Source organism: Stegostoma tigrinum, chromosome 28 (assembly GCF_030684315.1).
Source record: "Stegostoma tigrinum isolate sSteTig4 chromosome 28, sSteTig4.hap1, whole genome shotgun sequence".
In the NCBI taxonomy this organism is placed as follows: domain Eukaryota; kingdom Metazoa; phylum Chordata; class Chondrichthyes; order Orectolobiformes; family Stegostomatidae; genus Stegostoma; species Stegostoma tigrinum.
The window spans coordinates 21,748,747-21,774,679 of NC_081381.1; the positions used below are offsets into that span (position 1 = coordinate 21,748,747).

Consider the following 25,933-nt stretch of genomic DNA (forward strand, 5'->3'; position numbering starts at 1 on the left):
AAATGCAGCGTTAATTCTTCTCTTTGACTTAATACTTATCCCTTGGTTTTCTTCCTGCCTATTGTTCAATGTCAGACTTTCAGCTGACACCTTACCTTCTCCTTCATCCATAGAGGTAAATGTAAAACCCATCTATTCCTCCACAATGTTTACCTGGGATGGGTAAATAGCTGATGGGCTTCGGAGGGTAAACCTGTCAGCATTGGTCAGCACAATTGTCGAGTGGCTTGGCCTGAGAGCTATAAAGACCCACCATGGGCAAGCATATTTGGCCAACTTAGCTGGCTTTCCAATTTAAATTGAGAATTTGTCTCACTGCCACTAGAACTGTGGGCTCATCTTGTAACCTGTTACACAATCTATTCCTCTGTTACTATAGAACATGACCAACCATGTTCCGCCCATCTGAGATCCTGATGTGAGTGGCTTGCCACCTAAGAAGATGGTGTGAGACCATTCACAGCCAGGGATGTTGGTAAACCAGATTGCCTGGTCTAGCAAAAGACCTAGTCCAGCCTGCAAGGTGCAATGGTTATAAATGCTCTCTTAGTTCCTTAATAACTATGCTTCAGTTTAGTTGCAATTCCTTTTTGTATTAGCAATTTAGACAATTCACTAACATGGCTACATAGCAAAGGCTGATTGCATAATAATATTCAAGTCCACTTTGAGTTCTTTATGTATTTCTTTCTGGTCTTGGTGGCAAAGCCATTTTTAAGTACAGATGCCTAAGACTGAGATAGCAAGAACTGCAGATGCTGGAGTCAGAGACAACACAGTGTGGAGCTGGAGGAACGCAGCAGGTCAGGCAGCATCAGAGTAGGAAAGTCAATGTTTTGGTTTGGGGCTCTTCTTCAGAAATGAGGATGGGGAAGGGAGTTGGGAAATAAATAGAGGAAAGAAGGGTGGGGCACAGGAAAGGTAGGTGCGATGATGATAGGTGAATGTAGGTAGGCAGTGGTGGGGGTTGGTCGGTGGGCTGGATGGGGGAGAGAAGATGGACAGGTTGTATCAGGTCAAGGAGGTGGGAAAGAGGATGGGTATGGCCGGGTAAGGTAGGTGGGATAGTGATAGATTGGATGCAGGTAGGGGGTAGTGGGGACTGGTCACCTAGAAGCGTGGGCCGGATAGGTGGGGAGTATGATGGACAGGTTGTGTCAGGTCAAATAGATGGGGATGAGAGGGAGGGTGGGATGTAAGATGAGGCTGGGAGTGGGGTGATTTTAAAACTGGTGAATTCTATGTTCGTGGTTTCACTGTGGCACTGGAGGAGGCTCAGGTTGGACACGTCATCGAAGAGTGGGAGGGGAGGTTAAAATGTTTGAAGATCGGAAGGTATTGTTGATTATCTCACAGAGTGCAGAAGCTCTACAAAAAGGTCCCTGAGTCTGTGTTTGGTTTCACTAATGTAGAGGAGGCCACATCGGGAGCAATGGATACAGTAGACCAGGTTGGAGGATGTATATGTGAACCCCAGTCGGATATGGAAAGTTTGCTTTGGGCCTTGGGCGGAGGTGAGGTTGGAGGTGTAGGGACAAGTGTAGTGCTTCCTGTGGTTGCAGGGAAAGGTGCCGGGAGTGGTGGGATTAGTGGGGAATATGGAGCAGATGAGGGAGTCGCGGAGTGAGTGGTCCCTTCAAAAGGCAGATGGGGGTGGGGAGTGAAATATCTCTTTAGTTGTGGGGTCTGATTGTAGGTGGTGGAAATGGCAGAGAACGATGCGCTGGATGCAAAGGTTTTTGGGGTGATATGTGAGGACAAGGGGATTCTGTCACTTCTGCCTCCTATAATCCGACCCCACAACTAAAGAGATATTTCCCTCCCCACCCCTATCTGCTTTTCATAGGGACCACTCACTCCACGAATCCCTCATCCACTCCCCCTAATCCCACCTCCCACTATTTATTTCTCAGCTGTCTTTCCCCTCTGTTTCTGAAGAAAGATCCTGACCTGAAACATCGACTTACCTGCTCTTCTCATGCTGCCTGACCTGCTGTGCTCCTCCAGCTCCAAACTGCGTTGCCTAAAGATAGGTTTATCCAGAAAAATACTCTATCTTTAAGGGCTTGAAATATTTATGTAATCACGGGAACCCTGCCAATATTGACACAAAGCCAAGCGAGCATCAATAAATCCGAAAGCTCTCCTCAAGAACCTTCCTTATATTGAGGCACAGTGCCACAGATTCCCTGTTCTGACATCTGAAAGAAAATGTCAGCTAATCAAACAAAGTTTTGCTTTTATTGGGGTAAAAAAACCAATGCTGGCAGGTATGGAGCTAGATAGCAGCCTGATGGTGGGCCAGAGATCTCATAGAACCCCTCACAAATACCATTGTTTGAAATCCTATACACAAGGATATCTCATTTTCATTTTCCTAGCTGCTCCATTTAATTTTTAACATTTTAAATCAAGCAAGGTTAAATTGGTCATAATTTATATTGTAGATTTTTTCTTCATAGACAGGTTACCTTTTTCTTCTCTGTAACTTTACCTTGTGCAGTCTGCCTGGCTAACACTATTACAGCCAACATGGGCATATATATATCAGTGATAATGGGAACTGCAGATGCTGGAGAATCCAAGATAATAAAATGTGAAGCTGGATGAACACAGCAGGCCCAGCAGCACCTCAGGAGCACAAAAGCTAACATTTCGGGCCTAGACCCTTCATCAGAAAGAGGGATGGGGAGAGGGTTCTGGAATAAATAGGGAGAGAGGGGAAGGCGGACCGAAGATGGAGAGAAAAGAAGATAGGTGGAGAGGAGAGTATAGGTGGGGAGGTAAGGAGGAGATAGGTCAGTCCAGGGAAGACGGACAGGTCAAGGAGGTGGGATGAGGTTAGTAGGTAGGAGATGGAGGTGCAGCTTGGGGTGGGAGGAAGGGATGGGTGAGAGGAAGAACAAGTTAGGGAAGCAGAGACAGGTTGGGCTGGTTTTGGGATGCAGTGGGTGGAGGGGAAGAGCTGGGCTGGTTGTGTGGTGCAGTGGGGGGAGGGGACGAACTGGGCTGGTTTTGGGAGGCGGTGGGGAAGGAGAGATTTTGAAGCTGGTGAAGTCCACAATAAAAACATTGGGCTGCAGGGTTCCCAAGCGGAATATGAGTTGCTGTTCCTGCAACCTTCGGGTGGCATCATTGTGGCACTGCAGGAGGCCCATGATGGACATGTCATCTAAAGAATGGGAGGGGGAGTGGAAATGGTTTGCGACTGGGAGGTGCAGTTGTTTATTGCGAACCGAGCGGAGGTGTTCTGCAAAGCGGTCCCCAAGACTCCGCTTGGTTTGCAGAACACCTCCGCTCGGTTCGCAATCAACAACTGCACCTCCCAGTCGCAAACCATTTCCACTCCCCCTCCCATTCTTTCGATGACATGTCCATCATGGGCCTCCTGCAGTGCCACAATGATGCCACCCGAAGGTTGCAGGAACAGCAACTCATATTCCGCTTGGGAACCCTGCAGCCTAATGGTATCAATGTGGACTTCACCAGCTTCAAAATCTCCCCTTGCCCACCGCCTCCCAAAACCGGCCCAGTTCGTCCCGTCCCCCCACTGCACCACACAACCAGCCCAGCTCTTCCCCTCCACCCACTGCATCCCAAAACCAGCCCAACCTGTCTCTGCTTCCCTAACCTGTTCTTCCTCTCACCCATCCCTTCCTCCCACCCCAAGCCGCACCTCCATCTCCTACCTACTAACCTCATCCCACCTCCTTGACCTGTCCGTCTTCCCTGGACTGACCTATCTCCTCCTTACCTCCCCACCTATACTCTCCTCTCCACCTATCTTCTTTTCTCTCCATCTTCGGTCCGCCTCCCCCTCTCTCCCCATTTATTCCAAAACCCTCTCCCCATCCCCCTCTCTGATGAAGGGTCTAGGCCCGAAACGTCAGCTTTTGTGCTCCTGAGATGCTGCTGGGCCTGCTGTGTTCATCCAGCCTCACATTTTATTATCATGGGCATATATATATAGCCAGCTTCCAGATTGGCTAATACTAAACTCAGCTGAGAAAGCTCTATTAATAACGGAGAGTTATGACATTTTATCATTTTGGGGGCCTTTTGGCATCCCCAGGTCAGAGGAACAATGCAGCATCTGCTTTGACCCATGATGTTCCTTATATACACTCCAAGCTCAGCATGCTTGACCTTTACAGTGACATGATCCAGCTATGTGTTAAGTATTCGACACAGCGCGAAAGATTTGCAGAACACTGCAACCAACAATTCTCACCTAATTTCACGAAAATCATGAAACTCCAAGCATGATGTAAATAAATGCTCTTTTCCTTTTTGGTTGTGAAATGTACTTCTCAGGCACAGTAGTGTTGTAGTTGTATTATTTCACTCAATTGTTTTCATATGATTTGTGACAAACAATTAGAAGGATGAGGCCTAACAGACCTAAAGCTTTGATAGATCACTTCAAGAATGAGAGTCAGTGCTGTAAGGTACAACTAGTGATAAGCTGAGAGGTCACTTAGTTGTTTGGATTCACCGTCTTGTTTTAATTAAGTTGTGGTGAATATTAAAAATGGATCTGAAGCTTTGAAGGGCTTGTGGAAAATGAAGGTACCACCATTTAGATTTACTACTGGGTAGAACTCTGAGATGAGAGTGAATGTGAGCTTGCATCAGTTCCACTTGCAAAACATTCATTCATTCTAAGTAACAGGCTGAAAACGTCTTAAGCTCCCGAAAGTTTCAACCTCTTTGAATAGCAATATATTTTTCAACTATGTGTGATGCTGTCAAGGTACTTGTAACTTATTGCTCCTGTTAACCCTGCTGTCCACAAACTAGTTGGGTGACATACCTAGAAAGTCAGTCATGCTGTTGACTAACCTATGAGATTGTCAAGTGAATATTTGTCTATAAGAATATAGAAAAATGTAAGGTTTAGGAATTTGATTGTTTCAATTTCTGATAAAGGACATATTGGAGGTGAAATGTATTTTCTGAAGTTACAAAATGAGCAAGAGTGTGCAGGCCACTTATTTTACACTGCATCCAGTTAACATCACTGGGCAAGTAGCATGCTTCCTATTTTGTGCTGCTGCATAAGGCTATTTTTGCCAGTCACTAATGGGAAATGGTTCATGAGGTGAGAATCTTAAAGTCGAGTGCATGCATGTTTTGTAAATTGTGGGAGCCAACGAATGTGTAATGCAGTGAGTGACCCTGGCACATTCAAGTGTGTCTTGGGGAATCCAATTCAATGTCCATCCGTTAAGCTGTATCATTATTATTAAAATTCCTGAAAACTGTGCACACTTATCTGTACAACTTGGCTTTGAGTTCTCATATTTTTGTGAATTTTTCTCCCATGAAACTGATATGTCCACATTTGGTATTTTCTGATCTAAGCTTGTTACCCTGACTCTGCAATTTCACAATTAACTCTAAATGCTTCCTGGAAAGTATTTTCATTTCTATTCCTTTCCTTCAGTATTGTCCAACATGAAGTTTAGCAAAATAAAAAAAATGAAAAAGATTATGTTTCACAAGTGCATGATTAAAATTATTCAGTGAAATGTCTTTTGTTCTGTAATGCCATCAAGCTTTTACTTGAAGGCCTGAAACTCTCCCAAAAGCCTGACCTCAGACTTGATACTTTAGTACAGTGTTAATTGTGACTCTGAGCTGCATTTGGTTTGTGTAGTCACGACATGTGCAGTGTATCTAATTTCACAAGCTGTATCACTACCGTTGACTCTGAGTACAGTACTAAGGATGTCTTTGTTTACCATCAGGTGACTTGTGCTTCGGTTTTCTTCAAAATTATTTGAAGAGAATCAATGGGCACAATTAAAAATCTTTATTCAGGGCAGAATTCACATTGTGCATCCTTTTTTAAACAAACACACCGCAGCCTCTGACAGCAGAATCAAATAGAAGTCTGTTGCAGGGGGATTTGAAACCACATTGCGATATTTGTGAGAGGCTGGTGGCCAGTTTGTATTGGAGTTATGAAGGAAAAACACATTCCAAAAGGGGACTTATCAAACTTAGAGTGGAGAATAGTGCTGATACAAGAAATGCGACTAAAACAGTGAGTCAACTAGATCGGAAGTGTATACAATAATATAGTGGACAAACTAATATGACAACCACTTCATTTAGAAATTCATAGATTCAATTTCTCTCCTCATTCTTCAAAAACTTTAGTTGCTTCTGTGAACTGACACCCCAGGTTATGCGTAACAATAAGATTAGGCACCATTTCCAGTAAAAGTCATGAGTTGTGATGAGGCATACAAGAAATACGGCAATGATATCCAAGGTACAGACACAAATCATTAATGCCATCATAAAGGAAATATCACTGAAATGTCCAAGTAATTGGAGATTTGAATAGGTGTTGCTAAAATATATGTAGAATTCCAGAATATTCTACACTAAAGCAAAATGGCAGATGTAATTATGATAACCAGCTATTTTAAAATGTTGATTCTGACTTGCATGGAACCTGTGATATGAGTTTTCATGTAGACATGTTTTCCCATATCAACTTGTTTACTCCTCGGGAAGAGATGGTACTTGAACCCCTGCCACCTGGATCAGAGGTAGAGACACTACCGCTGTGCAACAAGAACCTTCCGGAAGGTCCCTCTATACTTACTATTTTACCTTAATTAGTGGTATTCCAGATTGGGGAAGTAAATTCTCACAATCATCCCTTGACGTGGGATATAAACTTGTGTTTTTAAACATCATCGATTGGTATTTCTAGCCTTGAAAAAGTTAGATCTCCATTCCAAGGGCCAAAGTTTAAATTTTAAATTTGACCATTGATTAAACTTAGCAGCACTCTCACAGTTGTCTTTCACAGGATTGAAGTCACTGTTCAGGGAAGGAGGGGTAAAAGGACGAGTAAAAGGGAGAAGTAAATTGCAAGGAGTCCCACCACCAAGCAGAGGGATATCCTGTATTCAGCCATTCAGTATCTCCATCAATAACAAACCTGCAAGGATCCACAGTCTGGATTGCTAGAGTGTCTTGGATGAAGGGCAATGGCAGTGGTAATTGATTTAGGGAGGCAGAATATGGAATCCCAAGTATATAAAGTGTCCCTGTTGTGCAAGTGCTAACAGCCTGCTATCTCACTGTGACAGTGCTTAGCGTAAGGTAGTATGAGAGGATTTAGAATTGGTTTGATTATATTGTAATTGTATTTATCTGTATGATATTGACAGATAGGAGGCAGGGACCAGCATGGACACAGAGTGATGGTAAGAAACCTTTCTTTGTATAGCTGTTGAAGCACAGGAGTTTATTGTCAACCATAACCAGTGTTACCACTAAGTATCTTCCTGTTTACCTCCTTTTTAAAGCCCTGGTCGTGTCTGGTTTTTGCTTTCCCTGTTATTGGAAGCCAGTAATTTTTTTTAATTGGCTTCATAAAATAAAAAGCAACAATTGATTTGGGAACATGAACCTGCCCTCATATTCCTTCCACAGCTTTTGTTTATACACTTATAGAAGGATTGTATTTAATCATTACTTACAGCTTGTTGGATTCCTTTGTGAGCTATTTTACGCATTTAATAGTAGGGAGAGGCAGGGAACATCAGAAAAGCACTTTCTACCTCTCAAAGTCAACTTCAGGTTTCAGAAAAATAGAGAAAAAGGAATTTGACATGAACACATGGACCAATGCTTTCCACACAGCACACAGGAGAAATCAAATCCAATAGAATTCATTTTACTCTTGATAACTGAAAGGTGTTGTGTATGTAAAACTGTAAAACAACATGTCAAACATATTAGGAGGAATGCTGACTGCATTAGTTTTCTTCCTTGTTCTGTGATGTTGTCCTGGGACTTGTCTTTATAAATACAATGGAGATTCTTTTCATTAGCCTTCGCTTACTTTTTACCTCTTTCTCTCCCTTGGGATGATCCAGTTGAGTTTTATTGTGCTACCTGACCATGCCCAGGATAATGCTGTGCATTCCAGTTTTCGTTATCCCTTTTATTGAGAATAATGCAAGAAGTATGAGATTTCGTTTTCTCCTTCTCACTTTACAATGTGCACATTCCTGCATGAGTACACGAATGAAAGTGCACGATTAAAAAAGCAAAATTAAATCCAGCACTTGTGTTCTTTATTTAGTTGAAGTTCATCTGTAACGGTGAGTGACCTTTCAGCTTATCTTGAATTATGGTGGCTATTTTCTTTGAGAGTTCAATTATCAGAACTAGTTAGGGGTATTATCTGTCGAAACACCTACCCAGGCTAGTGTTTGGGTATGCGGCAGTTAATAGAGGCATTCCCTAAGTTCTCTTATGGCTCATGCTGTTGCAAAACAAAAGGCATTTATACAACGTCTCTCCTTTGTATTCAATTCCAGGTGAAGTTTGTCACAAATCGTACACCCAATTCTCCAACCTTTGTCGACACAAACGGATGCATGCCGATTGTCGAACGCAAATAAAGTGTAAAGACTGTGGCCAGATGTTCAGCACGACCTCTTCATTGAACAAGCACCGCAGATTCTGCGAGGGCAAGAACCATTACAATCCCAGTTCTATGTTTCCTCAAGGTCTGCCGCTCACTCCCAGTGCCATGCTGGACAAATCAAAACCTGCATCCGCCCTTAACCATACTTCACTAGGATTCAATGACTACTTTCCTTCGCGCCCACACCCAACAGGGTTGCCTTTCTCACCACCAGCTGCATTTCCCTCGCTTGCTCCAGGCTTCCCCGGCCTTTTCCCCCATTCCTTGTATCCCAGGCCCCCTCTATTGCCCAGCAACGCATTGTTGAAAGGCTGCTTAAATCGTGATTTCGATGGAACAGTCCAAAGCCCCATGGGGACTCCCTCTGTGTCACAAGCATCTTCCCTTGTGTCAACATACAACGACAGGGTTGGCCCTTTAGAAGAAAAATCCAACATCCGTTCTGAAAATTGCTACGCTGAAAAAAGCAAAGGAAAAAGCAGTGACTTATCGGAAGGTAGTGACTTTGAAGATGTGAATACAACAAGTGGGACTGACCTGGATGCCACCACTGGCACTGGGTCTGATTTGGACAGTGATGTAGAGAGTGATCGTGATAAAAAGAAGGAAAAGACTAACCAGATAGCCAAAGTGACTGATAAAGTCTCCACTAACTCAACCAATGAAGTTAATGAGCGAACATATCTTCCATCCCAACATTCCTTCTTTCCTCCTCCAGATGAGCAGAATCTTCCAACTAATGCTGCTAATGATTCCATTAAAGCTATTGCCTCAATTGCAGAGAAGTACTTTGGCACTGGGTTCATGGGAATGCAAGAGAAGAAAATGGGGTCACTTCCATACCACTCAATGTTTCCATTCCAGCTCTTCCCAAACATCCCACATTCCATATACCCTTTCACGGACCGAAACCTCAATCCCAGCCTCTTAGTGAAAAATGAGCCAAAGTCTCCCAGGGAGCATCAGAAAAGTGGGAGTGCAGGCTCTGAGTCACCCTTTGACCTCACCACGAAACGGAAGGAAGTGAAGCCCCACCCAATGTCCAAGCTCATGGTGTCTACGCTTCCTGGGGAGGAGCAGCCTCTGGACCTAAGCATAAGCAACCGCAGCCGGGTCAATCAGAATGGCCCTGGGGAACCCAGAAAGAACCATGTGTTTGGTGACCGCAAAATGATGATCAGTGATGAAGTGCCCAAGATGTCGCACCAGCAGCCCTTCCATTATGCAAAACCATCACCTTTCTTCATGGACCCCATTTACAGGTATTTGTAGATCCTACAGTAATCATTAACTATTCCTTCCAAAGATATCGGCTATTGTGTCAGCTTGAACATTTCATGATTTGTGCAGGTTTTTGTATCATTTCGCATTGTTAATGCATGCTGTAGCCACCAGTTCTCGCCCTTCCTCTTCTGAAGTTGGGACAGAGTTCCACAGCTGCTCACAACCCTTCCCACAATCCCCACAGAAGGCATTTTATTCCCATTTACTTCCAAAAGGTATTCAGTAAGCGGCCACATGAAAGGTTCTTGCACAAGTCAGGAGCTCACAGCACAGAGGGCAATAGATTAGCATGGATTGAGGATTAGTTAACACACAGAAAGCAGTGAGTTCAGATTCATGAGTCTTTTTTAGATTGGACGGATGTACTTAGTGAATTGCCTCAAGGATCAATTCAAGGGTCTCAATCACTTCCTACTGTAAGAGGGGGAAGAGTGGACTGTATCCAAGTTTGCTGATGATGCAAAAGGAGGTGGGAGGGCATGCTGTGATGGGTACATAAGGAATCTGCAAGGGGAATAGATACATTGAGCAGGCAAACACAGCAGATGAAATTTAACGTGGAAAAGTGGGTGGTCATATACTTTGAGAGGAAGACTCAAAGACAGACTGTCATTTAAATGCTGAGAGACTGAAAAAAAGAGCAATGCAGAGGGACATGGGTGTTCTTGTGCACCAAGGATTAAATGTTAGCAAGCAGCTACGGCAAGTAATTAAAAGTACAAATGAATTTTTGGTTTTATTGCTAGAGGATTGGGCCTTTAAAATAGGTAGATCTCGTTACAGGTGTGGAGGTCATTGATAAGGCCACACTTGGCTCAGTGGGTGTGGTTCTTCAGGAGTTAAGAAGGATGTACTTGCATTGGAGGTAGTTCAGGAGATTCACGAGGCTGATTGGGATGAAAGGGTGACTTATAAAGATGGTTAAACAGGTCAGACCTTTACTCATTGGAATTTAGAAGAATGAAGGATGATCTTATTCAAAAATTATATTATTTTGATGAGGGTTGCCAAAGTAGATGCTGAGATGTTTTCATGAGTGGGGAGTTTGATGTAGGGGTCATAGTTACAGAAAAAGGGTCCGCTCATTTAAAATGGAGATGGAAGGGAATTTCTTTTTCTAGATGGTGGTAACTGCCTGGAATCCTCTACCCCAGAGAGTTGTGGAAGATAGATCGCTGCAAATATTTAAAGAGGAGGTCAATAGGTTTTTGAGATATGATAAAGTTGAGGACTATGATAAGTTGGCACAAAAGAAGAGTTGTACCATAGGGAAGATCAGCCATGATTTTGTAGAATAGCTCGAGAAGCTGAATGGTCTACCCCTGGTCCTGTTTCTTATGGTCTCACTTCTTCCAAACTCCCACACTGCACCAGTATCCCTCCATCCAGTCCCCAACAAACACCTCCAAAACCTATTGCTGAGGTGTGAGCTGAGCAGGGATATGTTTGCAGATGTGTAGGATGGTAAGAAGGGCAGCATTGTATGTGGCTGCAATATTCTCCAGTGATGTTGCCTGTCTGCTCTCAATGCAATGGCCCAGACCCTAAGAATGGTCAACTGGACAGGACAGCCCTCTCTTACCTGCATCTGATTCACTCACGTGCCTTCAGGAGAGGAAGAGAGAGGAGAAAACTGATGAGGAATATCAAAGTGTGTGTGCACTGTTATGATTTCTTGCTTGGATATCAGGGCCTGCATTTATTATGTGACACAGCTTGGGATGTCTAGCTGATCTGTGTGCATCATCACATTGCTGTCAAAAATGGTGGCTCAGCGATTAGCACTACTGCCTCACAGCACTAGGGACCTGGGTTCGATTCCAGCCTCGGTCTGCATGGATTTTGCACATTGTCCCCATGTCTGCATGGATTTCCTCCCACTGTCAAACATGTGCAGGTTAGATGTACTCGCCATGCTAAATTACCTATCTCATGCAGGCTAGGTGCATTAGCCATGGGGAAGTGCAGGATTACAGGGCTGGAGGAGTGGGTGTGGATAGGATGCTGTTTGGAAAGTTTGCGTAGTTTTGAATGGCCTGCTTCCACACTGTAGAGATTCTGATTCTACTTGCAGAGATGCAGACACATTCTGGGAGGAGTGAATGGTCTTCCACTTTTGCATAATTTACCAACAGGTTAAAAATAAATTAGCTTCACCGAACTTTGTTTATAAAGTTTTACATTCTTCGCTGGAGGATTTGTCATGTATAAGAAATGGTCTTCAAAACCAAAAGAGAGTCATTTCATGCTGATTTTTTATTCTGACTTCTGTATAGATCTGGTATCTGACTGCCAGTTTACAGTCAGGAGAAATAGTCAGTTTACCTTGTGGCCTTTAAAAGGGGTGAGAATATTGCATTGTGCATTACAAAATATGATGTTCCTGTCCTTATAAGCCTCTGCAACCTTCAGATCTGTTAGTATAACAAATAATACAAAAGCACAGCCATCTAACTCCAGGCTGATTCAGTAATCTAGGACATGACAGGTCAGGAATGGAATGACCATGCTTCAATCTCTTAGTTTATGGAAAACTGAGCCCTTGTTTTAAACTAGAGCCTCATAATATACAAACAACAAAAATGTTGTTTTTTTCTCTTCATTGTGTTATAAATTTGTTGCTGCATCACAGTTGTTCAAGCGTGGAAACGCTGAGTTATAAATTTGAGCTTCTCTTAATTTGGTAGTCCCAGACATCAACTGTTCCCAATGTTTCTGATCTTCCTCATTAGTGCGAAAGGTTGATGAAAGGAGTAGTTTAGGAGCAAACAATGCAAAGCAAATAAAGAATTAAATATTGTGAATAGGGCAAAACCAAATTGCTCAGATCATCAGGGTAAGATGTCCAAACATTAAATTGTGAAAGGTAATGTTTTAAATTTCTAAACAAAGTGTTATAAAGATAGTCAGCCAAGGATGACACTGGAATCGAAGAGGTTAAGGAGCTTTAAGTGGAAGGATTAAGAGCTTTGGGAGGCTTAAAGAAGCATGTACATGTATGTATACATGTGTTTCTGGATAAATGTTTTTGTGCATATATTAATGTGTGCATGTGTCTTAGTGTATTTCTGTTGGTGATAGTGTTTGTACCTTTGTATGTGGGAGTTTGCATGTTAGTGTGTGGGTGTATGCATACATTAGGTAGTCTGTGGGTATTTGTATTTCAGCCTGATGCATGTTTTTGTTGTGTTTGTGCGGTCTGTTTGTTTTTGTGGGACTATTCGGTACATGTACATATCTCTCATCAAGTTGTGATGGCTTTCAGCAGCCAACAACCTGCCAACATTCATTGTTCATACCATTTTGATAAAATTACAGCATCCATTAGAAGGTCACTAGACTATTCAAACAGAGATGTGTGACGAGCATTTTGTAAAATATAGCTGGCTGTAGATAAAAGTAATAGTGTTTACACTAACACCAGGACTTCATCTTGTGCCTTATTCACCTTATGCAGTAAAACTTTACATTAAGCTGGGAAAAGTTGAGGCACATTAACAATTGATTAATTAACTGCTCTGATAATTGCTGGACTGGAAAACATTATTCCTGAATTATGATAAAACTGATTTTACTTCTGGAAACAGTTAGACGACATTTAAAATACCCAACTAATGGAACAGGAGAACCATATAAGGATTTGCCTCTCCAAGTTGAAGTGGAGCAGTTGAATATTTCAATGAGTTAATGACTCATTCTCCATCGAGCCACACAGATCACAAAGCGTTCTAACACAATCCCTGGTTTGAGCTGATCTTAGTTAGGGTGAGTCACTACAGCTTCGGCATCCCTGGAACATGGATAAAAGAATTCAGCCAGAGTTTCATCTTCTCATCACTATCCAGTCATCCGTTATGGAAAGTTAATGTTTGACCACACAAGACTGTGTTCCTTCCATTGTCAAGTTGCCCAGTCCTCCTCCCAACATTAGGCTACAAAGCTGTGGAATGAGTGAGATACTGAAGGGCTGCTGAGGGAGATGCTCACAAGCACGTTCCGAACAGGATCCTGATGGATAAGGAGAGCAAGGATATCCTTTAACAAAACACAGAAAGTGCTGGAGAAACACAGGAACTGTGGAGAGAGAAACAGAATTAATGTTTTCAATTCAGTCTAACACTGCTTCAGAAGAGGGATACCCTTTCCTCAGTAAGCTTAGAAAGAATTCCAGTGCCCTGCAGAAAGCCTCTTCTTGCATTGTTTTTTTTTCCCGTGTTACTGTGCAGGAAGTGGTCGAATAGTGTAATAATTACTGAACTCTAGTAGTATCCCAGAGATCATACACGCAAATCCTGCCTCGGCTGGTTACAGAACTGTGTTCAATACTGTCAGATGTGAGCAGAAAAGTAATGACCGCAGATTTGATTGTTATTAAATGCAGTCAACTAGTATACTGGCTGAGATAACAAGGCGTAGAGCTGGATGAACACAGCAGGCCAAGCAGCATCAGAGGAGCAGGAAGGCTGACGTTTTGGGTGAAGACCCTTCTTTCTCTGATGCTGCTTGCCCTGCTGTGTTCATCCAGCTCTACACCTTGTTATCTCAGATTCTCCAGCATCTGCAGTTCCTGTTATCTCTGGTATACTGGCTGGTCTGGCTTACTTGTCTGCTGCTGCGGACTTGAATCTTGATGACTTCAGGGCAGCAGACATGGTCCTGGCAGTATTCCCCATTTTCCCAACAACGAACAGTCAAAAAGTGTGGGTTTCCCTGTCCAAATTATGGCAAGTCCAGCGCTCCCGCATGGGACTGAGTAAAGCAATACGGCTAAAGGTTCAGCTACTTAACATTCTGCAGGTGAAAGCTGTGAGGTTAAAAGGAAGGGAGGCAGCCCCCTTCCCAACAAGATACACTCAGAGTCCACAGCCAGGATTTCATCCCAACCTTTGCTTTTCTCTTTCAGCTGGAATCACCTGCATTACACAGCGTAAGTGTGCATCTTTCCTTCAGACAACATTGTTCCAAAGTGGTCCTGAGTGTCTGAGGTAGGACTTTTGGTTTGGGAAATGCTGGGCCCTGATTTAACTCTTTACTTCTCGGTCCAGCAGGGTGGAGAAAAGGAAAATGATGGATCCCCTGAACTCACTGAAGGAAAAGTACCCGCGCCCGAACCCACTTCTGTTCCACCCTCAGGTATGTTAAGACACCTTCTGTGTCTGTGTGTGTGTGTGTCTGTGTGTCTGTGTGTGTGTCTGTGTGTGTGTGTGTCTGTGTGTGTGTGTGTCTGTGTGTGTGTGTCTGTGTGTGTGTGTCTGTGTATGTGTGTGTGTCTGTGTGTGTGTGTCTGTGTGTGTGTGTTTGTTGAGAAATTTAGCTGAAGCTGTCATCTTCATGAGCACATTAACACTTTCTAGAGTGGATCTTTGTAATTACTGTAATTAGAGATTTTGTATGGACAAAGAATTTCTTTTTCTGGATATTAAATGAAAAAAAAAGCTGTATAAAGAAAAAGAAGGGAATTTGTCTCTTTGAATTGCCTTTCAGCTTCTTCTGTCTGTGCTAACTCTACTAGAACTGTCTTAAAGGAATTTAGTTCGTTTTACAGAGCCTTTTATTTTTCTTTATGTGGATTGTCTGTCTTTATTTGGCTGAAAGTATCTAGTGTGCATGCACCAGTATAGTGCACGTGTAATGTGTGTGTGTCTGTGTAGTGCATGTGTTTGTAGTGGATGCCTGTGCAGTGTCTGTGTAATGTGCTGTATGTGTCTGTGTCTGTACGTCATGTCTGTCTGTGGTATTTGTATGTACGCGATATGTCACGGTCTCTACCTTGACCCTTTGGAAAGCCATTCCAAAATTCAGAAACCCGCTGCGTGAAGTAATTCCTTCCAGTTTCATTTTCCCCATGACCATTTTAAATGAATGATCATCCAATATTATCTCCCAAAGCAAATGTAAAAGCTTTCCTTCTTTAAAAGCCTTCATAATTTTAAAAACCTCTTCTTCTTGAAATTCTCATCCACAGTGGAGGAATAAAATCAGAGACTCTCCAATCTCTCCTTGTCAAATGATAGGCAACTATCTGATGAATTATTTGGAGATCTTTCATTTTTTTTTGGTTTTTTATAGGCCCTGTACAGATGCAAGAGTCTAGGCAGTGCAACTAACTTTAAATTAATTCCTCATTCTGTGCCTTTAGCTTTCTGTTTTCGTGCACTGAGGAAATGATTATCTTTCAATGAGACCTCCTGATTTAAGCTGCCACTTTCGAAGGCCCCTTTCAGTTTAACACGCCGCAAATATGTTTTCTTTCCCAGCTTCAATAAATAACACGGAGGAGATTTTCTTTTGTAAAAAGGGGGAGCAAGTGACCAGGTTTCACAGCTAAACTTAGTCTGCTCATTGTTCTGCCTTCCATGTCTGTCGTTTAATAACTTCCCTCGATTTTAGTGGAGGGCCTGGCTGAAGAGGGGGCCTGTCTGGCAGGAATATCCTGTGTTTGTGTGCCTTAGAATGGAGTGCACACAGGGAATGATCAGATATGGACAGAGGCGAACAACGCAAGGCCTGTGGCAATTGTGAGAAAAGGAGCAGCCAGGGAAAGAGGTAAACAGCTGTGGGCTGCGTCCATTGTGATCCGAATCTGACAGGAGTGAAATAGATGTGGAAAAGCAGAGAGCGGAGTTTTCTCTCCCTCACTGCATTCTCCTGTTTGTTATCTCTCTTGCAGGCTGCCCATGGGATAACTGTCTGGCATGAGTTACTAGCATTAGAGAATGTGATCTGGCACCCATATTGAATGAACACAGCGTCCAAGTATGCAGTTGGTTACACAGCACTTCTGCTTTCATTTTTAGAATTGTCCTCCTAGGTTTGCAAATCTCCCCATGGCCTTTCCAACCGTACCAATGTAACCTCCACTAGCCCAACAAAATGTCTCTGGGTTCCTCCCTTTGTAGCTTTATGCACATCCCTAACTTTTTCCCTTCCACCAGAGGTAGACAGTGTCTCTAATACCTTGATCCTGAGCTCTGGAATATCCCACAAACCACTCCACTTTCCTCTCTTTCTTCCCCCCACCCCCGCCAACCTTTAAGATACAGATACTGGTCACCAGACCCAGTGTTTCCTGCTATTGCTTGGTGACAAATTGGAACTGAGATTCTCGCTGGACATCAGCAGGTTGCCTTTCGAGAGGGATTATTTCTAGTTAATGAATTTATTAACAGCAATCTCACCTTGCTAATGTGTAGCTTTCATTCATAACAGACACCACAAGCAAATTGGATGCTGAAAATTCTCAACATCAAAGTCAGAGCAGATCAGTTCACCACTTTCTGCAAAGGATCTCCATGTTGGGCACTGGGCACCAACATCTCAGGGCATAGCCAATGGGCACCAGTCACATGTCCATGGGCATTGGCATCTGGACATGTGCCACCCTTAAGAACTCTCATGACACATCTCCTGTCCACTAAGACGACACTTACACACTTCAGTGCTGCATCTCAGGAATGCTTCAGCAACTCTCATTGTAATGCTGCAGCAAGGAGACTGTGTCCTCAGGACACTTGCCCAACCCATGGACTGGATCAGGTTGCATCGCCAGGCTTTTCAGTTGCTGTCTTTGCTGTCACTCACTCTGAGCCTATCTGGATGCTACGGCATCCCTGCCTTGCCTGGTGTTATGCTGCCTTTTCACACATTGCCTCTCAACCAGAGGTACCAGGCTTACAGCACTGCTGTATTACCCTACTGTTTGAGAGCAGACACAAAGCCAGGAAACTTGTCATGGTTGTCAGCAGTCTTAAGCAGTCAGGGTCAAGGAAGGTGATCTTCCTCCATGCCATCCTGACAAACTAAATCGAGGGCAGCCTACTGTACCAGTCCAGGGGCTGGAATGCATGTTGTCGGCTACACAGGGTGACCAGAGTCAGGGTCCTGTCCTCATAGGGACAAGGAGACAAATATTGGGCATGCCACCGCCCCACTTGATTCTTTCCGCCCTATTGTGGACTGTTTTCCTCCTGGGATGAGACACAGGTAGGTATTAAGGGAGATGAAAGTGAGTGGCACAGCTGTTACTGTTGGTGCAGGTGGAGGGGTGTCCCAAGCAAGTGATTTGGCAGACCCAATGGCGTGCAGGGTCATTGGTCCCAGGGGTCAGAACAGGTGACAGTGATGTTGCAGACAACAATGAGAGTGGTAGATCATGACCCTTGGTGAGAGGCAGGTACAATGGTAGAGATCAAACGAGTGTGAGGCATCAGAGAGAAGGTGGTGTACTTACATTGGTAAAATGGAGAAGGACATTGACCTTCTTTTCCTAAAGTGCTGAGATATATTCCAGACACCTTAGATTGTTTTAACACAGGTAGTGACCTTTGACCAGGCTGGTCTGGTGATGTGCCCTCTACTGCCCCTCCCGAGGGAATATGATATCCCACTTTGGCACCATCCCATCCAACAGGACCTCCTGGTTCCTGCCCACAAAGTGAAGTGCCAATTTTCCATTGTTGGCCATATCTGGGCAAACGTCAGGAATCATGTCAGGTAGCTCCAGACCTGATAGTGGGCTTGTCCGGGTGCTTAGCATCCTCTCAAAGATGGCATTGGTACCAGGGATGCCAGCCCATTTCAGGATGTCCCAGCAGTGGTGAGTTGTCTCAGATACAGCAGTAAATGCAGCTAGACTTGGTCGGTAAAGTGGGGAGGGGGGGTACATGGTGCGGGGTGGGGGTGTTTGTTAGTAAATTAGGTGAGTTTGGTGAGGTGTGGCAAGAAGCCATCCAGAGAGAACACTGCATGAAACTTGAGGTGACAGCCTCACAAGGAACAAGATGCAGCCCGTAGCATCTGACATTTTTTATGTTGTATGGCCAAATCTTGTGTAGCCCCAATAAATCTTCATTATGAGGCCACGCAGAAGAACAAACGTAGGAAAGCCTGACTTGGGCCTGCACAGGGTCATTCAGGTTACAGACGAAAGGTAATCTTGGAAGATGAACATACCTTAACCATAACTCAAACCAGAGGTATGTCAGCTTCAAATCCCAGTTGGTGCTGAGTCAGCTGACCTCAGCTATGGAGCTCTGCAGTTGTTTAGACCAGTCCTGAACCAGAGAGGGGAGAAAATCAGCTTGGGTTCCTGCCAGTGATACTCATTCATTATCATGTCCATAAAGACGCACTAAAGTCATGGAGAGGAGAGTAACAAGGAAGCTCCTTGACACAAAGAAAAGTAAGTTATGAGCAATCTTTCAAGGAGACAGGAGACTTCAGTGAGAGATTTAAAACTATAAACTGTCTACAGACGGCAGGTTCACAGACTGATAATTATAGATGTCAAGCTGGTGAAAGACAAGTCAACGGCTGGTGTCACAACTTTCTTGGCATAAAGATTGATCGATTCTCAAAATGGGCTTCTTGACAGCTTATTATTTCGTTCATCCTTGGAGAAAGAGCATTACTGACAAGAACAGCATTTACTCAGTAATGGGAAGATCATAAAAAGAAAGACAGACTTGCACTTATACAGATTTTTTTTACCATGATGATTGGCCGAACACTGGGGTCAATTCCTCTCTTCTTCTTCACAACCATGCCATGGGATCTTTTATACCCACCTGAGAGGGCACAGGGGACTTTGGTTAACATCTCATTTGAAAGACAGCACCTCAGTACTGCACTGGAGAGTCAGCATAGGTTACGTACTCAAATCCTGCAGTGGGAGCCTGTTCTCAGGCAAGGCTTCTACCAGCACAGTTGACTTTAAACCATCTCCCAGGTGCCCTTGAGGTGGGAGCAGTAATGAACTGCTTAATAAAGTGTCTCTCACATTGCTGTAAGGTAGGGGCTTGAGGATTACGGCTCAGTGGCCTTGAAGACACAGAACTTAAAAGATGACAATGTTTCTTGTTGCTCTTGCACTTTGGAAGTTGCCAGTTCTGGGATCTGCTGCCAAAGGATTCTTGATACAGTGCATCCTTGTTAGAGAATATACACTACAGTCCCATTGGAAATGTTGGAAGTTTAATCTTGTAGCTGGGATGCTGATCACGCAATCATTGATAATTGGAAAGAATGCTCCAGTATTTGCACAGGTGTCAGTTTTACAGTAAAGCTTCACTCTCAGCAATTTCTTTTCTGTACAAAGCTTGGAATCAGCTAAATTTTCAATCGTTCTGTTCATATAAGTTCCCCTGTCTAATAATAATTCTTTGTGTATGTGTTTTCATATAGAAAGAAAGAGTCGTCTTTACATAGCACTTTTTTATGATTACCAGGCATCTGAAAGCTGTTTTCAGTCAACGAAGTATTTTGATGAAGTCTAATCATTTTTGTAATACAGAAGCACAGGCCACCTAACACAGCCCCAAAAAGCAGACAAATTTTGTGTAATTAGATCATCAAAGAATTGAGACTATGCACAAAAATATTGTCGGTCATTGTGACTTATTCATGTCTGAGCCTTGTGGATGTCACTAGCACTTGCCAACAGTGTCAGGCCTTTTTGCTTCATGATTCCTGAAAGTAACCAGAAAAGTGAGGCTACCAAACGGACTCTTCCATTTTCTAATCCATATTTGCCTGAATGACACTAACTCTCACCTCCAAAGTGGATCCAGCAATCATTGTCACCACTCTCCAAATTTTAGGGCTTAATAAGACTGATGGACAAATGAAGGGTCTAGGCCCGAAACATCAGCTTTTGTGCTCCTGAGATGCTGCTGGGCCTGCTGTGTTCATCCAGCCTCACATTTTATTATCTTGGATTCTCCAGCATCTGCAGTTCCCATTATCACTGGTGCATTGATACTTTTTTGTACATAGGCAGTAGCTGTAAGTGAGAAGGTGCACGTTTACAGATAATGAAGTAGTGTTATCATGATAAAAGTACAACACAATAGAATAACCATCATGAGAAGTGATTTTCTCTTACTCTCCTCTTAATTCATATTGGGGCTGGATGTCACCTGCTATGGGAAATGCTGTGCTTCATACATGAGCCAAGAACATGAGAGACAATTTGACCATAACAGGGTGCAGGATTATCAGAGTCAAGTTCAATGTTCATCCTGTTCCTCACCCAACACTTGCGTTTTCTAGAGGTTCAGAGCTGCTGTGTGAAGAAACGTTCCTGAATGAGGAACAACAACTAAAAGTGGCACTAAAAGCATAAGAGGGGAGAATGGAAAGTTAACATACTCTTTCAGCAAGTAATTGTTGAAGCATGAAGCCTTTAGGTAAAAATGTTCTCTGAGGCAGAGTTTTTGAAGTTTTTATGGGAAAATTGAAAAAATATCTGAAACATACAAAAGCAAGTCTATGGAGAGAGAGCTATGATGATTAATTTTGTGCCCTGCTTTAATGGAGAGCTAGAAGACAGAATGGGCCAAATGGCCTCTTTTCTGTTAACAACATCTTCTGAAATTATAGCTTATTTCCGCTCCATAACCCAAGAAATCAAGAGCTATGGCAACAAATTTTAGAACCTTTTGTGCGATACACAAGCTGAGAACAGCCTACTCTGCAAAAAGCAATGACCAAATCTAGGAATTATTAATGGAATTCTATTTTATAGATGATCAATTTTCTCTGTGCTGTCCGTTCTTTATTTGATTTATTCAGAACTTCCAGTTTAAAATTCAATAAAGAGCACATTGTTCTTGTTACTTTATAATTCATAGTTTCTGATTATGCTCTCTTCTAAAAATGAGCACCAGGATTACTGTGTTTGTTTTTGTGCGTGGCAAAGTATATTGAGCCTTTTTTGTGTGTTTCAAATAGTTTGCTGGAAAAAATAATAAAACAAAGGAAATATCAAAGAAGAGTTTATGTTTTCACGAACGCTGCTTCATTGCACTGCGTGTTGATCGAATAAAAACTTTTAAACAATTTTGTAACACTGTATTCCCCAGAGCCTGTTTAATAGCTGTACAGCATGCAAAAGGTCTAAGGGAGGTTGCTCATATTTGTACTGTAGAAAATATAGTAGCTGATATATGGCTTCCTACAGCTTTCCTGCTGCTTGGAGGTGATGTCATGCCCAGATCTATAAGGGAAGTGTTTAGCCTTTTAGCTATTGTGAATTCTAAGGAAGCTATTGAATTCAAAAGGCAGCACTTAAGAGTCTGACCCGCACTGAAACAATTCAGTTCTCAAAAGGGGGCAATGTTTAATTTCCCAGCTACTTTGGAGTTTGTTTCCCCTGCATGCACCCCCACTAACATCATTTCCCTTCCAACTTTATCACTGATTGTGATACAATCATGTTTTACCAGTGACGGCTAAATTGTTGGATGCAACTGTTGAAAGAAATCATTCTATCTTCAATTCAAATCTTATTTCCTAACATATTCTTTCTCTTTCCTCCAATTTTCTCCTTCCTGTTCTCTTGAGTGTTTGCCTTGGGTACTTTTCTACATCTTTACCTGAGGTATGTTTCATCATCTTTAGTTGGGGTGTCATTCCTCACCTTTATATTGGATGTAGTTTTATTTCTTTACTGGAATAAGATTTGACAAATGTTGAATATTTGCCTTGGCTTCATCCATTTTTCTCCCCCACCCCCAAAGTTTTAGCCACATCAATCCAGGTAAGTTTTTTGTCCAGGATTAGTCACAAACAAGCTGTACTCCTACCACTACCCAATGCCTGAGCACTTATGTCTCCAACAGGATGTCAACCTGAACCAGGAACCCATACAAATTGTTTTCTTATGCTGATGCCAATTTTATAGCATTCATAGCTGGTACCCAGCTTAACAAAATAACACTGCGGGGAGTTTGATCCTGGAATCCTTGCTTGTTCATATTACCAAACGCTTGCTAAGTAAACAGATAGCGTAGTTCATCATCTTCATAAAGTTAGCTATTCTTCAGGGGAAGGCAATAATGTCCAGATTATTTTCCTCTGTTTCGATCCTTGTTTTCTGTCTTTATATAGGACCTCGTCTGAGAGATTACTGAAAATGTGGGGGGCATAGCAGATAAGATTAGCCTTATATATTGAAGATGCTGCATGACTTGAAGCAGTAATTCGAGATGAAGGTGTTTCCATATAGTTGTTTTCCTGTCCTTGGTCAGTGGTGGAGGTTTCGGCTTTGTGAGGTGCCGTCAAAGAAGCACATACTGTAGATAAAACACAGTGAGGTCACAGTGCATCAATGATTGAGGGAATAGAGCATTAAGGGGTTGGATGCAGTGCCAGTCAAATGGGCTGCTTTGATCTGGATGCTGTTGGCCTTCTTGAATGTCTGGCAGCTGCCAATGCTTAGAATCGTCAAAGAAATGCAAGGGAGACTGCAATTTATATTCTATAGGTCAACTTAAATAAGAGAAGAAGAGATTGTTTGTATCGCATCTTTCAGATGTACCAAACTGCTTCCTATACAATTTATTAAAGTGTTATACAAATGACCACAGCAGCTATTTTATGAACATCAAATAATGGAACCAGTGAAATGAATTTTCTATTAACCTGTTTTTTGTGATGTTGTTCAAGGATGAATGTTGGCCAGGATGCTGAGATAACTTTCTGCTTTTCTTCAATAAAGTAGCAGTGTACCTTAAACATTAAGAACAAAAACCGATAAACCTCGGTTGTAGGACTCATTGAGGAATAGATGGAGCTGTTATCCAATGTACAATCTATAACAGTTCAACATATAACTTGGAGATTATGGTGTTCAAGGATTAGGTTGCTCTTTATTGGCTTTGTAAGTGAATTATAATGGTTCAAAATCAGAAATATAACACAAACGTTGGTAAATACAGTGCAGGACCATGACCATCTTTAAGAGAAAGATAAGGTCCATGTCCTTTAATCTAAGTATTCCTGACAGGAATGTTAACCAAACAGGTGCTAACTGCAGTCCTTTCTTGGTGTTGGTTAAGAAAAGAATGTTAGCCAGGACAATTGTCATCACATATAGAGGCACTGAATCTATAACTTCAACCACAACCCACGGGCAGAAGCTCTGTGTGGTTTGTATTTCCTTCTGAAGCATCTGCAGAAAATTACTTGGAACTTTATCAACTCAGTCAAAAGTTCAGCTCAGTCTCAAACATTGAGACATAATATATGGTGTCATTTAAAAGAACTTTAAAATGTTTTAAAGAGTTGGAATAAGATAGTGATAAAAGCCAGTAACACTCAGCAGGTCAACTGTTTTACCTATTAAATTGCCTTCTTCCGAACCCCTCAACCCAACTACCACCAGCAGCAGACTAAACAGGATACGTACCAGCCTGCTCAAGCCTGTGCTTTTATTCAAGAAAATCATGGCTGGTTTGATTGTGGCCTTAATTCCACTCTCCAGTATAGCCTTTAATATTTTGTTCTCTTTCAGTCAAAAATCTCTCTATCCCCGTGCAGACATTTTCCTTCTTCCTCACGGCTAACTTTCCTACCTATCTTTGTTTGATCAGCAAATTTAGCTACAAACAGCCAATTGCTTAATTCAAGTCATTAACATAGATCATAAACAGTTGGAGTTCCAGCTGATACCATGGTGGCTCAGTGGGTTAGCACTGTTACCTCACAGCACCAGGGACACAGGTTTGATTCCATCCTCAGGTGACTGTGTGGAGTTTGCACATTCTCCCTGTGTCTGCATGAGTTTCCTCCTACAGTCCAAAGATGTGTAGTTTAGGTTTATTAGCCATGCTAAATGGCACCATAGTGTTCAAGATGAGCAGGCTAAGTGAGTTAACAATGGTAAATATAGGGTTATAGAGTTAGGGTAAGATGTTCTTTAGAGGGTTGTGCAGATTTGATGGGCTGAATGTCCTCATCAAAACTTTAAGGTTTCTATGAGACCATCTTATCTTTTAACCTATTTACCCAGTCAACTTTAGCTACTTCTGCTTTCATACCCATGTAATTGCCCTTATTTAAGTTATAGACCCTAGTTTCTCACTCTTAAGCTACCATGTTATAATCACTTCTGCCTCGGGGATCCTTTACTGCACTGGTCTAAAATTAAACCTGCCTCATTTCTCATTGTTGAATGTAAAATGTTCCAGTCTCTAGTTGTTTCCACAATGCATCGTTCTAAGCCACGGTCCTCAAAACACTTCATGAACTCAAGATCCTGGCTAACTTTGATTTGTCTCATTGATGGGAAGATTAAAGTCACCCAAGATTATTCCTGTATCTTAGTAACAACTTTCCTCAGCTTTGAAAGCCCACCTTGTCAATGGCACTTTTGATCAACTCCCTTCTATCTTCTTCCATTTCTTACTTGGAATACCATTCCCTTATGGAATCCATTGGGAGTCAATTCTGCTTTAAAACCCTGAGATAAAATAATTTGGTAAGAGAATGGTACATTACTGTCCATCTATTCAGACTGACAGAAATGTTATCTCTTCATAGCATTCAGTTGGTCATCAATTAATCCAATATTTTTGGCTTCACTATTGCATATGTATGTTTATTCCACATACTGATTGCTCACTACATAAAAAACTTGTGTTTACCCAAAGTTTGACTTTTACAAATTAAACTCATCAGCTTTTTTCTAGCCTTGTTTAATTTGAGGTGATTTTGTAAATATTGTAAATGCCATAGCATTTACAATGCTGTGCAACATCTCATTTCAAATCTGAAGAGCCCAAAGTTTCCACTGTTTTTAAGACCAGACCTAATCCTCATGGCTGTTCTCCAAGTGCCTGAACATCTCCCCTGTGTCTTGGTGACTCAGTTGGAGCATTGACAAGTCAAGCTTAAAGGGTGGATTCACTTGAGAATCCATTCTGTTACTCTCCATTCGTTTTTAACATCCTTATCTTAGCGCCGATCCTATTTGTTTTGAAAACAAGTCTTGACAATAAAATGCGTCTCTTTCCATTCAGGTTGTACACTGTTATCTTAATTTCCATTTGCTTTATTTTGGAAGAAAGTCAAGAAATGACTGCTGTATGTAGCCTTGCATTTGATGATGGGTGCGTCTGAGCCCGCCTTAGCTTATAAACAAGTCTGTAATCTGAGAGAAACAGGGCTCCTGAAAGGGGGATGCGTGTGGCTTTCAAGTGTTCATTGAATCCATTAGCTTTTGCCATTGACACTGGTTCAAAGATGGAGTTGCCTCACATTTTTGTCCAAGATTCAATCGAATTAGTTTGCATCATATGCGGTGGCAGTTAGAGCACAACATTTTCCCTCAGTTTCCCTGCGATAGAGAGGGGAGAAATTCAGTAAAGTGACTCATTCCTGTCCCCTGCCCAGTGACTCAGTCTTGTC

General features: G+C 42.4%; 1 protein-coding gene across 3 annotated transcripts in view; it reads left to right on the forward strand.

Moving 5' to 3' along the window:
* The window catches only part of prdm16 (PR domain containing 16), a 667,238-nt gene that overhangs the window by 589,482 nt on the left and 51,823 nt on the right, over positions 1-25,933 (forward strand). The window contains exons 8-11 of one of the 3 annotated variants that reach the window (XM_048561012.2): positions 7,194-7,229; positions 8,352-9,723; positions 14,649-14,672; positions 14,791-14,878. In XM_048561012.2, coding sequence (XP_048416969.1) covers positions 7,194-7,229; positions 8,352-9,723; positions 14,649-14,672; positions 14,791-14,878 — 1,520 coding nt within the window. The remainder of the gene's footprint in view (positions 1-7,193; positions 7,230-8,351; positions 9,724-14,648; positions 14,673-14,790; positions 14,879-25,933) is intronic. The other 2 variants (XM_048561011.2, XM_059638054.1) reach the window with 2 other exon arrangements.